Below are 13,740 nucleotides of genomic sequence, written 5' to 3'. Positions count from 1 at the left end.
CCGATGGCCAGTTCAATAACACTGTCCACGGAATGCCATGCATGCTTGCACACCGTCCTCCCTCAAAGTGCCGTTTTCGGCTCCGGCCCCAGTCTTCATCTTGACCTGTCACACGCACATAACGGGCGTGTTCAAGTCGTCGGTGATTCCTCGCGGCCGGGTGAAGTGAAGCGCCCCGCCCCTCCGTGCGCCCCGCAGGCTGACAGGCAGCACACCCACCGCACCGAGCGAGCCCAGCCGTCGGTAACGGAGAAGATGGCAGAGCGGCAACAACAGAAACACGAAGGCAGGGTAAAGATCGGCCATTACATCCTCGGCGACACGCTCGGAGTGGGGACCTTCGGGAAAGTGAAGAGTTAAGTGCTGTTTTTTATGTCATGACGGGGCTCGGGGTGCAGGTTTTTGCCCTTCCATCGGGGCAGTTAATGTGAAGTAGTCGCCGTGCCGCCCTCCGTCCCTCCCTCCCTCCCCTACGCACGGTGTTGAAGTTACCGGCGGTCGGCGAGCGGTCTGCGTATCTCCGCGGCTCCAAGGCTGCGCCGAGCGGGATTTCGGGCGTAACTGAGATCTGAGAATCTGAGCCTCTTCAAAGTCAAATTCTTTCACCGAAAACCCCTCTGTGTGTAGCTTCAGTTATCAACTATGGCAGGTGTCAATACCTGGGGGAAATACAGGTGCGCGTCCGCACCAGCGCTGCCACGGCCAACCCGGAGAGGCTCTGTGTTATGGTAGGTTTAATTTAACCCACCAAACTGTAAAGGACGTCTGAAAGCCGACAGTTTGACCGAAACCCACCGAGCCAGCCTAATGTTGTGAACTCGCATTAATGTTAACGTGAGCGGAGCATGCCTGCCCGGTATGCCGTCTCTTTTAGCCTGCTAAGCCAGAGGACGTTCTCACAGAAGCAAACCTTTACTAGGAAAGCATACCTCTGGATACTATTTCAGTTTTCCTAGCTAGTTTCCAGGCTCCCAGCATGACCTTGTGCGCTTTAACTCTGCCTGTTTCTTTCGTGGGATGTGGTATTACATGCGGGTAGTTGACCCACATGAAATCATGGCTACACATCCAAACAGGGTCATATTTCCCACGAGGGAAGTATTTTTGTGCATAGTTGCAAACAGCTGAGCATCAGGAAAAAAAAAAAGATATATAGTCATATGTTGTACATGAATCACATCTCTGTACTAATGGCGATTGTTTTCAGCAGGTCGCTCAGCCTTGCTGTTAATGTTCATTAGTGATTCTGTGTCTCAGTCCCTGTGTGGAGCTTGGCAGCTGTAATAACAGTGTGTTTTCAAACCCTCAGGCGTGTAGACAGCTCCAGTACCACAAACAAAGGCACAGCCAAGAAACAAGGGCTACAGTAGACCTTGGATGTAAGCTTAGGTCTGTTTATCCATCTAGTCTATCCCTCACTGCAACTTGGAGATGTTAGAAGTTGCTGCCAGTCCCAGCTGACTGGTTCATCCCCATCAGTCTGTCAAACACGCAAAGAGACAACTGTATGCATTCATTCATCTGTGTTCAACCCAGAGCATTGATGTGCCATTTTGTCATTCAATTTGTGAACGGACCACAGAGATTTAAGACCAAAATGCTAATAACTAATTATAAATCTCTTCTTTGAATCTGTTTTCATGCATTATTGCTTTTTCTTTTTGCCTTACAATAAACACATTAGTGAAATATATTTGGAAATATCAGCAGTCTCCTGGTCCTAGGCATTTCAAATGTTTATCATTATCGCCCTATGAAAAAAGAATTTTCAAATTTTGAAAATGGCAGAGAAAGCGCTATTTGTCCATATCTTATCTCGAGTAACTTGTCTTTGAGAAACTGGAGAATCCAGAGAAAAGCAGAAGACAGTATTGAATGTGTAAAGTTGCACAGAGGGGTACCAAACTCAGAATCGAACCAGGAATATTCCTGCTGAGTGACATGAGTGCTAACCAGTTAGCGTGCAACTACTTTTTTTTTTCTATTTAATAAAAAAAAACAATCTGATGTCTTCTTCATGAGTTTGCTTTTTTTTTTTTTCTTTGCAGTTGGCGAGCATCAGTTGACGGGCCACAAAGTGGCAGTAAAGATCCTGAACAGGCAGAAGATCCGCAGTCTTGATGTCGTGGGGAAGATCAAGCGAGAGATCCAGAATCTCAAGCTGTTCAGACACCCCCATATCATCAAACTGTAAGTGGAGGAAGATGAGGCATCCTCTGTCTGACTCAAGGCTTTCAGTGCAGACAGGTTTGAACAGAAACATAGCTGGCCTCCGTTAGAGGGCTGGCTGCCCAGGTCAGGGCTTTTCGTGAGGTTGTGATCCCTGTGTATGGTGACATGCTTTGCTTGCTCCCGTGTTTACTACAGCTGCACTGTACTGAGCATGCCCACACAGCTCCCAGGAGGAGTACAAACGCGCACGCATACGCACATGCCTGGCTCTGGTTAAAGAGATCTGTTGTAGTTAGAACAAATCTGTAGTTAAGATGATACAAGTTGCTGTGACCCTTGTTTGACTAAGTCCTTGTGCAGTGCCTTTACTATGCTTTGGTGTTTTCCCTGACCTTGCTTCTCTACTTATTCCTTGCTGTTGTTTTCCTGACCCCTTTCTACTTGTCACTTCATGTCCGTCTGTCTCTCTCAACAATCTCTATGTTATTTTTAGTCCAGGGTTGGGGTTAGTTCACTGTCACACTCTAAGCGATGGCAGATATGTAAGCTCTCAGGTCATGAGCGGGAGTGCTGTTGAACGCTCTTGTCATAGACACACACATTCGTAAATACAGACACTCAAACACACATATTTCAGCCAATAACACCATCCACTTGCTCTGCTGCAAATTGTACCATGGATGAATGCAGCTCTGAATCCTTTGTGACATTATGAATGTGTTTGTAAAGCTTGCACTAAAGCAAAGGGATCACAAAAGTTTTTGGAATTTGAAAAGCCTGACACTGTTAGGAACATTGAGAAACTTTGTGCATGTGTGTACATGTGTGAGCCTGTTTAATTGAAGAAAATGATCATGAGCTAGTGTTTATTTGTTCCTGCGCGTTGGCCTAGTTACACTTCATCTAGAACAATGGAAATGAAATTAAATGAAATAGACTGGGATGAAGCTCAAAATCTCTCACGAGCAGCCATTCATGAGATTGGGTCTGCGATTTAATATACATGACCTTTCAGGAGGAATGCATGCACTCTGCTGCCCAATATGACAGCCTCTCTTCGCCTTTGTTTCTATTCACTTCCCCCTTAAGCGCTTGTCGGATTAGTTTTGGCCTATTGATGATGTGCCTTTACAGTAGTAGGAATTTAAGGCATCTTTGAGGAAATTCAGACTGTAATTAAATCATAACTATTAAATTCTAATTATTATTATTTATGTTAAATTTAGCTTATTAATTTGATAGAACATCCTGTCAATAAAATCATCCTGCTGTTTTAGGTACCAGGTGATCAGCACACCCACAGACTTCTTCATGGTCATGGAGTATGTGTCAGGAGGTGAACTGTTTGACTATATCTGCAAAAATGGACGGGTAAGACATTTTATTGAATAATTGCTGAGTTTCCATTATACTTACTGGGTACAGTAGTTGCTTCATTATTAGATTGTATTGAAATTGTCCACTGTCAGATGGTTTTTAGTGATCAAAATGTTATTATAGAGTGTTCTAAATCCATAGATAACTTTAACCATTTAAATTTATTCAATTAACTTTGGTTTTTGTTCCTCTTCAATTAGAACATTGCCAACTCATGACTCCTCATTTTCAATGCCACACTCTAAAGACAAACATGGTACTGGACCCCAGGATATTTCTCTGTGAAGGAATACTTCCATTTTTTGGATAAAAACAGTATTTGTAAAAACAAAACAAAAAAATAAGCATTGTTCCATTCAGACACCCTAACCTCTTCACTGACTGAATACAATTCGTGTCAAATAAGGTGTATATGGAAAGGGTTGCCAAGACTGTGTAGTGACACTTAGTAAAGTGCAGCGACATTATAAGTAGTCTTCAAGGCATCATCTACAAATCATAAACAAAGTCAGCAAAGTGATATGTTGTATTGGAAATACTGGATGTGCTTTTTAAGAAAATTCTGCTGAAGTCCTGGTAAAGTTACTGGCCCGAGATATTTTCAGTGACTTTCAAATGTTGAAAGAAATTGGGACGAACATAAAAAAATAATGTTTCTTACACTACTTCTAAAAGTGCAGTAACAATCCTATATCTCTGTAGCCTTTGGATGAAAGCCAAAGATAGATATAGAATGTGTGCATTTCTGTTTCTAGTTATAAGAAATGTCATCATTTGCATATAAGGTGACCTATAGTGGATGTAACAAGGTCGTGATCTGAGACTAGTCTTATTGGTTAAATGATATGATAGGTCCAAAGCAGTTGTTATTAAGCTGTGTAGACCTATCTATAATCAGTAGATACACAGTAACCTTAGAGATTAACCCAAATCTCTGTAGTTTTTGTTGATAGGTACAACGATCTATTCTAAATAGTGCACAGTGAGCTGAGTATGTTTACTTACTCTTAACTTTATGGTATCGTCACATGTTAGATTATTTGCTTTCTGAACATTTTGCCTGACATTATTCATTTTTCCTACTGGTATTTCAAAATAAAACTAACTTCACGTTCTAATGTCAGGTTTTAAATGATACCCACTTGTTTCACAGTGCTACTTACTATTCAATTTCACCAACTGGACCTGGAAAAGGGAACTGTCAGTGGATAGCTGATGAACAGTTAGATGCTGAAATAATGTTTTGAGTGTCCAAAGCCAAATTTCACTTTTTTTTCAAGAAAAAATTCAACATGGTTTTAATATGCCAATGTTGCTTACAGCTCTTTTGCTTTTTAGCAGAAAAGAAAATCAGCTGATGCAGCTTTGTGCTCCAATGTGCATGTATTTTATTTGACACAGACCTTGTTTTTAGTATACACCCAGGTTACTGTCTTTTTTGCATCTGCCCCTAGTAGACATATTTATATTATAGAAATGCTCCGAGAAACAACTGTGTTGTTTCCTTTTGTGTTATTCTTTCAGGTGGAGGATACAGAAGCTCGACGCCTTTTCCAGCAGATAATCTCAGCCGTGGACTACTGTCACAGACACATGGTGGTCCACAGAGATCTCAAACCTGAGAATGTCCTGCTGGACGCCAGCAAAAATGCCAAGATTGCTGACTTTGGTAATATCCCCAAAGAACCCAGTTGCAGTGAGAGGATGTGAGAAAAGAATAACCCTAGCAGAGGAATTGTTTGTGTATTTAAGTTGAAAGAAAGCATTAAGTAACAGGATTTGCTCAGTGGGGAGTACAGCATGAAGAAGACATAGTTCTGTTTGTGGCAGAAAGCAGAGGAATTACCTATGAAGTAGACAGCTTGATTAAAGGCAGCTGGCAGTTTAATATTGTGATTCACTTGTAGGAAAGTGTGAAATCTTTGTCATGCACCTTTTAAATTTGTTATAAGGAGAATAAATAACCCTGTGGAGACTGCCTCTTATGGGCTGTGGCACTAATTGTTCTCACTGAACACAAACCCCTGATGCAATATGACTCTGAAACAGAGAAATGATTTCAAAAACACACCATGGCTCTTGTGCACAGCAGGGTGTGCAGGGTGGAGAGACCTTCCCTTAGCAACGGCCAGGTCCCATATCAGGTCTGGCAGGAAGCCTTGAGGCCCCGGAGTCATCTGATAGGGAAGAAATGGATGGAGGGGGTGTGCGTGGCGCGGGGGGTACAGCAGTGAGAAGTGTTTGCCTGCATGCATAAAGACGCGGGTGAGCACAGAGAGGGGAGTGTTAAGGGAACAGGGATAAAAGATAAAGGGAAGGTCAGCACATCGGAGGATGTCTGGTGTTTAGCGTTTGGCAGAGGCCCTGGCAGGCAGTTAGAGACTCATCCAATTAGATAGGCTTTGTGCTTAGAGCTTAGAGTCTTGGCGGGTAAAGGAGGATAAAGATCTCAACACTGACCATGAGATACGAGTCTGCTCCCTCTGCTGGGCCATGCTCACTTTAACCTCTCTGTATCAAAGGACTAATGCCAGTGGTGTGATCAGAAAGTACAGAGTCTTCCGTCTGTGATGAGAATGTGTATGTGCTCTGCGTTTGGCCAACAGGGCTCTCCAACATGATGTCAGATGGAGAATTCCTCCGGACAAGCTGTGGCTCACCCAACTACGCTGCTCCAGAGGTCATCTCGGGAAGGTGTGTGTGTGTGTGTGTGTGTGTGTGTGTGTGTGTGTGTGTGTGTGTGTGTTGTTTTACCCATCACAAACACATGCAGGACACAAACATTGTTTTTACAGCCATGCAGTCACCTTTAAAGTGTTTTTATGCACACATGTTAGTTGTTACAGTTCACAGAACCCTTTGATCATTTCAGACCTTATTTTTTAAGTAAATATTTAACTTTTGGGGGGGAAATTTTTGCATTTTGTTAAAGAAATGTTGTATTACAATAACATGAACATGCACATCAGCTAATGATAAATATAAACTTATCTGTTATTTATTTAAGAATACAGAAATAAACTTTCATCCTAGACAATGACATGTTCTCGTCTAAAGAAATTAAATCTGCAATCTCGTGTTTTAGCCTGAAAGTCTGATTTTTGGTGAGTTTTATCAAAAAAATCATGGTAAAGAAGAAATTGGTGGCATTCAAAACTAACATTAGCTTCATTAAAACATATAATGAAGACAAATTAAAACTGAAATCAAGCTATAATCAACAACCATAAATATGACGGAAGACAATTGCCAGCTCATCATGTAACTTGAAACTTAATGATCATGCCACTGATAATAGCTTTTCTTGGCCAAATTATTGATTTGACAAAAATTGTAAGAGTTATTACTTTAAGTTTCACTTTTAACACATGAGTATTTACAGTCCAGCTTGACTTGTATTTTTATCAAAAACTTTTATCTGATGTATTTTGTCTGGCATAGTGGCGAAGTAACTTCTCTGAAGGGAATTTTAGTTGAAGATCAGTTACAAAATTATGATCCTCTGAATTAAGTTTTTCCAGCTTGTCCAGTTTGTTTAAAACCGTTACTCATGTTTTCATCTCTGTCAAAAAGGCTGTACGCCGGCCCAGAGGTTGACATCTGGAGCTGTGGGGTGATCCTCTACGCACTGCTGTGCGGCACTCTGCCTTTTGATGATGAGCATGTCCCCACGCTGTTCAAGAAGATCAGAGGAGGTGTTTTCTACATCCCAGAGTACCTGACGCGCTCTGTGGCCTCGCTGCTAATGCTCATGCTCCGGGTGGATCCCCTGAAGAGAGCCACCATCAAAGACATCAGGTACTAACTACACTTTGTTGGGTCAAGAGCAAACGGCTGAGGCCAAAGTACAAAGCACAAGTTTCTCAGGCAACAGTTTGGATTAAACCCCATTTTGTCCTGGTCAAATGTAAATAAAAATTTTTTCTTTTAACACACTAATGCACTTTACAACTAATTGATCGGATACATTTTGGCAAGCCAGGACAACTTTATTTGTATGGTACAAAAAAGCTAGAATGATTGAAAACAAGCAAAAATAAAGACATACAAACAATTAAATTATATTTCAAAACAAAATATGTGGCAAAAAAGGAATAAATGCGATTCAAGATTTAAAGATATGACACAGCTTAAAAAAATCTTGGTGTTTGACGTCAGTAGCAATCACTGTCTGTGGTCCCAGAAAGCTTCATAGCGATGGACGAATATATGAAATGAGTCATTGTCCTGTGTGATGAGACAGGCAGCGGCAGAGTCGTCAGAACCTCTGCAGGTGACAGCTGGTGGAACTGTCTGAAGTCTGCACTGTTCCGGGTAAACAGGAAAACTCTTCCCAGCGGGGGCCCCAGCGCTTCAGAACCCCATGTCTCAGACAGTCGTTTGTCCTCAGAAGGAGTTCATTAGATGGAGATCCCATGTTCTGTCACAGTGCAGCAAATCTGTTTTCTTTAAAATCTGCCGAGATTGTAGAGGAAGTTCACTTTTGAGCTTTTTAACTAGATTCATGACGTGTTGTGTAAAACAAGCCAGCTAGTAGTATTGCATATCTGTGGGTGCTGGTAGGCTTTCCTCTTACAGCCAGACAGAAGGTATATTTTGGTTTAGTACCAATATTTTTCCAAGGACTATTGTCTCATTTATAGCCCTGTATAGCTTTGCTTCTCGGCGGTATTGGTAGTGCTCAGCACTTTTACATTAGCTCCCTTCTGGTCACTGAGTTGAGTCTCAGCTGTTGTCCATTTAACGTCACGGTGAATTCTGGCGAGAGACATTGTTCCCAGTTTTGTTATCTTCAGTAGAAGTTTGTGTGGTCGGTGTCTGTGGAGAAGAGAGGTATTCTGCTGTAGAGTGAAAGTGGCACAAATATGAATGTAATCTTCTGTGTCTACCATAAATCAAATCCTTGCTGATTTTTGAGGATCCATAGTCTTTTTTCTGTTGCTTCTGGTTAAATTAGCACCAAAGTGTCTGCACTATGAGAAAGCCAGACATTAATGTTAAACTTACTAGAATGTTTTTGACTGATGAAATCAATGTTGTATTTGACTTCACTGAGGACACTTTATTCTGGTAGGGAACATGAGTGGTTCAAGCAGGACCTGCCAGGATACCTGTTCCCAGAGGACCCTTCATACGACGCCACCGTCCTGGATGAAGAAGCTGTTCGAGAAGTCTGTGAAAAGTTTGAATGCACTGAGTCTGAGGTTATGTCCAGCCTCTACAGTGGAGATCCACAGGTACAAATGTACTGTGTTTGCAGTCGGCATGATTTAGGCCAGGGATGTAAGCTCAGATGCAAGATGGCATTTAAAACTGTTTGTTTTTAATATCACAATATAATCACCTAATAATTAAATCATAATTAGTTTGCAAAGAAGCTATGATTTCTATGATGACTTGATGGTCTTCATCAGTTTTGTGGCTTAAAGAGGGTTTTTTTTTTTTGTTTTCACCATGTTTGGAAGTGGTTTTAATGTTAAAGTCAGGGACTTTTACAGATCCATCAGAACCCCCCAGTTCCTTGATTCTTTACTTGGCATGAAGAATGTCAAAGAATGACTTGAGATTATTACTGTTTATTTTATCCATAGCCAAATGCAATGTTCAGCGTGCTGGTCCCTGAAAGGATTCAGAAACTTCAGTGATAGTCAGTTTTATTACAGTTTTCTTTTGGGCTCAGTCTGCTCCCACAGGGTTGGACTTTCACTCGCAATTGGCCAATTTTAGCATTTGACATCAGCTGCCTACCGAAAAATGGATATCGTTACTAAAGATTATTTAAGACACCGTCGCATGAGTGTTGTTATCTCCAAAAAATGTTGAACCATGTGGACATTTAACAGTACATTTTGTAAGCACTAACTCTATGTATGGTTGCTAAAGCTGTCTCCTTTTAATCATAATAGTAATAGTGATTATGATAATCTATCACCTTCATGAACAAGAACTGTAGTTCAGCTTTTCAGGCAACCTGGAAAGAGGAGCATGATTCAGTTGATTGCAGTCTGCAACTTCACAGCTAGATGCCACTAAATCCTTCCTTTTTGTTGATTAGACTTCACTGTTTGCAGAGATTTATATAATACGTCAATATTTTTCAAGATTCTGTTTTCTTTTTTGCTCACTTTGTGTGTTTTGCTCTTTGTTTTTGTTAACTTTTGTCTTTCACAAAATAATGTCATCAGAGGCTAAATCATTCAAATGTCAATACTAATTCACGTTCTTAAAAAAACAGTTTGAGCTCTTATTCTTCTGGCTACTTTGGGTGAAAGTGTTTTCAATTTCTTTCTTTGTTGAATCACCTGCTTCTGTGGAGCCTTCTGTTAAAACCAAAAGCTTATTTTTGTACCTTCAATATAAACATACTACTGGTTTTCTTAGGGGATTTTACAAACTTTAATACTTAAATGACCTTTACTCATTGCATGTCACGACCTTTCATTTAGTAAATTCCACAGATCTAGTAATATTTTGTACTCTATTATTATTATTGACCGATTGAGAAAGGGTTATTTTTTTTCTTTGTTTTCAAACAGTAATCATAGTTTTTTTTTTTTTTTACCTCTTCTAAAAGAGATCAAAAGGTTTGTGTAGGTGTAATTACTCCTACAGTTGTGGCTTCAGCTGCCTCCCTCCCTCTGCTCCTGCAGGATCAGTTAGCGGTAGCTTATCACCTCATCATTGATAACCGGCGCATCATGACCCAGGCCAGCGAGTTCTACTTGGCATCCAGTCCTCCACAGGGCTCCTTCATAGAGGAGGGCATGCCTCTGCCCCCCGGAGTCAAGCCTCACCCGGAGAGGATGCCTCCACTGTTGGCGGACAGCCCCAAGTCTCGTTGTCCTCTGGATGCCCTCAACACCACCCGGCCTAAACCCCTGGCAGTGAAGAAAGCAAAGTGGCACCTGGGCATCAGGAGTCAGAGCAGACCGTACGATATCATGGCTGAGGTGTACAGAGCCATGAAACAGCTCAGCTTTGAATGGAAGGTAGTAAGCTAGGTTTTATAAACAATCACATATGCATTGTGGAAACCAAAGTCTGCATACAAATTGGAATGTATCTTTTTTTTTGTTTTTTTTTTTTTGTGGTGTAGGTTGTGAACCCGTACCATCTGAGGGTGCGTAGAAAGAATCCAGTGACGGGCAACTTGGTGAAAATGAGCCTGCAGCTCTACCAAGTGGACAACAGATCCTACCTCCTTGACTTCAAGAGCATTGATGGTCAGTAAAAAGCGAAACACATCTAATGACCAACAAGTAAACATTCTCTAATTTAGAGCAAAGTTGCCGTTTGAAGGACAGACTATCTTTTACTTTGGACCGTTTGCTTCATGTAATTGCTTAATCTAGATCATGTAAACAAACACTATTTTGTTTATACTTTGACACTGCATAAATGAATGAATGAATGAAATGCAGATTTCATTCACTGCCAAGTATTTCCTGAGGAAATACCAGCTGAGGAAACTTGTTTTCTGCAAACACAGCACTGATTTGTATGACAGTTGTGTCTCTTTTATGCAAAAAAAAAAAAAAAATCAGGGCAGAAACCTCCACACAGTTAGTCCACCCATCATTTTCTATTTCAGTTTAAAAATAAATATGTGAATATTTCACAAAGCTTAAACAAGTGCAATTTTCTAAAGAGAAACGTGCAGTTTCAACAGTATGTCATTTATACCTGTCTACTAATGCAAAGCATAGTCGAAAGTGAAAAAAAATTATGACCTTCAGTCTTTACTTTATTTCAAACCCTGGCAGAAGATGTTAACCTTCATCTGGTGTAGTGTGTTTATCCCCAGACTAATGACGGCTAAAGCTTGCTGCTTTTCAGGGTGTTGTTATCTGCAGCCTTCAGCATACTTTTGTTCAAAAACTCTCCCTCACAGTTTGGCTTTGTTACTAATCCCACCATCAGGCAGCTCGCTATCACTGCTGCTTCAGTTACCTCTCTGCTGGGGTCTCAGGGCTGTCCTCGGCCGTCACTCCTACTAACAGTACAATCCTTTGCCAGGAATAAAGTATTAACAACAACAGAAACTTTTGAATCTTTGATGATTCTTCTTGTACTCAGTGAAAGACTTTTGACTCAGCAGTGACAACTTGAGTCTCCAAAGAACCCAACAAGCTTGTCTTTGGATTGTGGGAGGAAAGTTAAGCACTCATAGAAGAAAAACTGCCTCTCTCAGAGAGAATGTGCAGATTCCTCATTGAAAAGCCCGAAACTGGAATTCAGCTACCAGTAGTGCCTGAACTGGTATTTAATTTGATGCGTGCACAACAAAGCAACAGGATTGTTTTTGAAATACTGTATTTTGAAATACTATATTTTCCTTCTACATGTAGATGATATCATGGAAGCTGTGGGCTTCAAATCGGGGTCGTCCACTCCTCAGAGGTCGGGCTCCACAGCCGGCCTCCACAGACCCAGACTGAGCATTGATTCGGCCAGCCCCGCGATCGATCTGCCTCAGCTGAGCTCCTCTCTCCCGGGCTCCCTGTCGGGCAGCTCCCCGCAGCTTGCCCCACGTCAGGGATCACACACCATGGACTTCTTTGAAATGTGTGCCAGTCTGATCACCACTCTGGCCCGCTGAGACCTGCTGGCTCCTGACCTCTGGGTACGCTGGATGTCAGTGGAAGGGGCTTGAGTTTTACTGCAGATGTTGGAACGTAGGGCATGTAGATGTTTGGAGTGACCTCCTCTTTCCGTCTCCTCTCCATCTGTTCCAGATGCTTCTCACTGGAATCAGTGAGTGTTAACAGCACCACTGCACGGTGTTCAGATGAAGGAGAAAGAAAGTCAGGAAAAAGGCCAGATTGAGGTTTTTTTTTGATAATAGTTTTTTCTTGTTTTGACACAGCAGTTGTGTTAAATTTTCAGTGTCAAAACCAGGCCGCATCCTGTGAAAACTGACCCCCAAGACTGAAATATGTGAGAAGGCCAAGGAAGGTCAGAGTTCAGATTCACGTCAGAGTCAGTAAAGGTCAAGTTCACTGTCACCCCTTGCACCGTCAGTCTCTTTTCAACTTCTGAAATGTTATCACCCACCGTAGCATCTAGTCTAATGTTGGGACATCCTGCAGTTCACTCCTTAAACTGATCCGAGGTCAGTTTTGTATCCTGTCTTATATTTTAGAGTGGGACTGTGCTGATCCAAAACACTATTCTTTGTCCAAGGGAAAATTTGGGGTTTTATAATAAATGGTTTGTAAAGAGGCTTTTGTTATCCACATATTATATTTATATTGCAACCATTACGTAGCTGAAAAACAAAGAAGTACCAAATAACAGACTTTATATGTCATAGAAAAGATGATTATTATTTAGATATCAGATCCATATTTATTTTTGAGAGATTTTTTTAGGTACTGTAGTTATATTTCTTAAGCACTGCACCAACACAGAGTTTTAAGCTGACTTTGAATAGATTGTAGATGATTAATGAGTCTTGAGAGGAGGAGGATGATGGATTGATAATTATTTACACGGCACTGTTACATTTAGTGTTGACGACCGATGCACACCATCTCACACAACGCCACAATCTGTAGCGCATTTGTTTTCTTTTAAAGAACAAAGGACTGATACTGTGGTTATTTCAAATGTACATAGGACAGTTTCAATCTCGCTTAGTTTGCATATTCAGGAGCCTTCACAGACACATACTTGAGTCCCTTCTCAAAGCAACTGTGGCAGAAAATGTCAGAGCTACTTCTTCATGTTCACATGAGCATGCAGGCCAGTGACAGATGGAGCACAAATGTAGCAGTCAGACACAAATACATCTCACATGTGTGACGACCCCTGTCATCTACTGTAACAGCATATCAACAGTTTTAGCTGAAACAGCTGTTTTTTCTTCATATTTTTACCATCGCATTAAAGGTGCATTCAGGAGTTTTTCAACTTTAAAAATACTTAATTTCCACCATAAATATGTTACAAATATTCAATGATGTGCACAATGTGCCCTGACATATTCATTGTAAGTACCGCTAACAGCGCTAAATTATCACTTGAAAGTTGCAGTGCCAGTCCAGCACCAAAATTTTTTTGGGGAGAATTTGAGATGATATGATGTAATGCGCGCTCCCACTGACCTGATTTCCTTAGGTTTCGTTTTGTCCACCATTACTCCGCCAGATGCTTAGTGAGCAACAACTGAGCAGGATCTTCCAGAAAGTA

The 13,740-nt window shown here is 41.3% G+C and overlaps 1 protein-coding gene across 1 annotated transcript; it reads left to right on the top strand.

The window, feature by feature from the left end:
* Positions 1-255: 255 nt before the first annotated feature.
* On the top strand, positions 256-12,347 carry prkaa2 (protein kinase, AMP-activated, alpha 2 catalytic subunit). The gene is made up of 10 exons (XM_030083767.1): positions 256-355; positions 2,049-2,190; positions 3,450-3,543; positions 5,074-5,218; positions 6,156-6,243; positions 7,123-7,347; positions 8,624-8,786; positions 10,200-10,538; positions 10,646-10,772; positions 11,898-12,347. Exons 1-10 carry the CDS (start codon positions 256-258, stop codon positions 12,146-12,148), a joined length of 1,674 nt encoding a protein of 557 aa, XP_029939627.1. The 3' UTR covers positions 12,149-12,347.
* The last annotated feature ends 1,393 nt before the right edge of the window (positions 12,348-13,740 follow it).

The sequence above is a fragment of the Salarias fasciatus genome, chromosome 23, assembly GCF_902148845.1.
Source record: "Salarias fasciatus chromosome 23, fSalaFa1.1, whole genome shotgun sequence".
NCBI lineage: Eukaryota > Metazoa > Chordata > Actinopteri > Blenniiformes > Blenniidae > Salarias > Salarias fasciatus.
This window is presented reverse-complemented; position numbering and strand designations above follow the sequence as displayed.

What these genes read in the sequence shown, in the direction of transcription:
- prkaa2 (XM_030083767.1), top strand. Translation starts at nt 256, where the DNA reads ATGGCAGAGCGGCAACAACAGAAACACGAAGGCAGGGTAAAGATCGGC. An exon ending in ATATCTGCAAAAATGGACGG is followed by an intron (nt 3,544 to 5,073) that starts GTAAGACATTTT and finishes TTATTCTTTCAG; the next exon opens with GTGGAGGATACAGAAGCTCG. An exon ending in CCAGAGGTCATCTCGGGAAG is followed by an intron (nt 6,244 to 7,122) that starts GTGTGTGTGTGT and finishes TCTGTCAAAAAG; the next exon opens with GCTGTACGCCGGCCCAGAGG.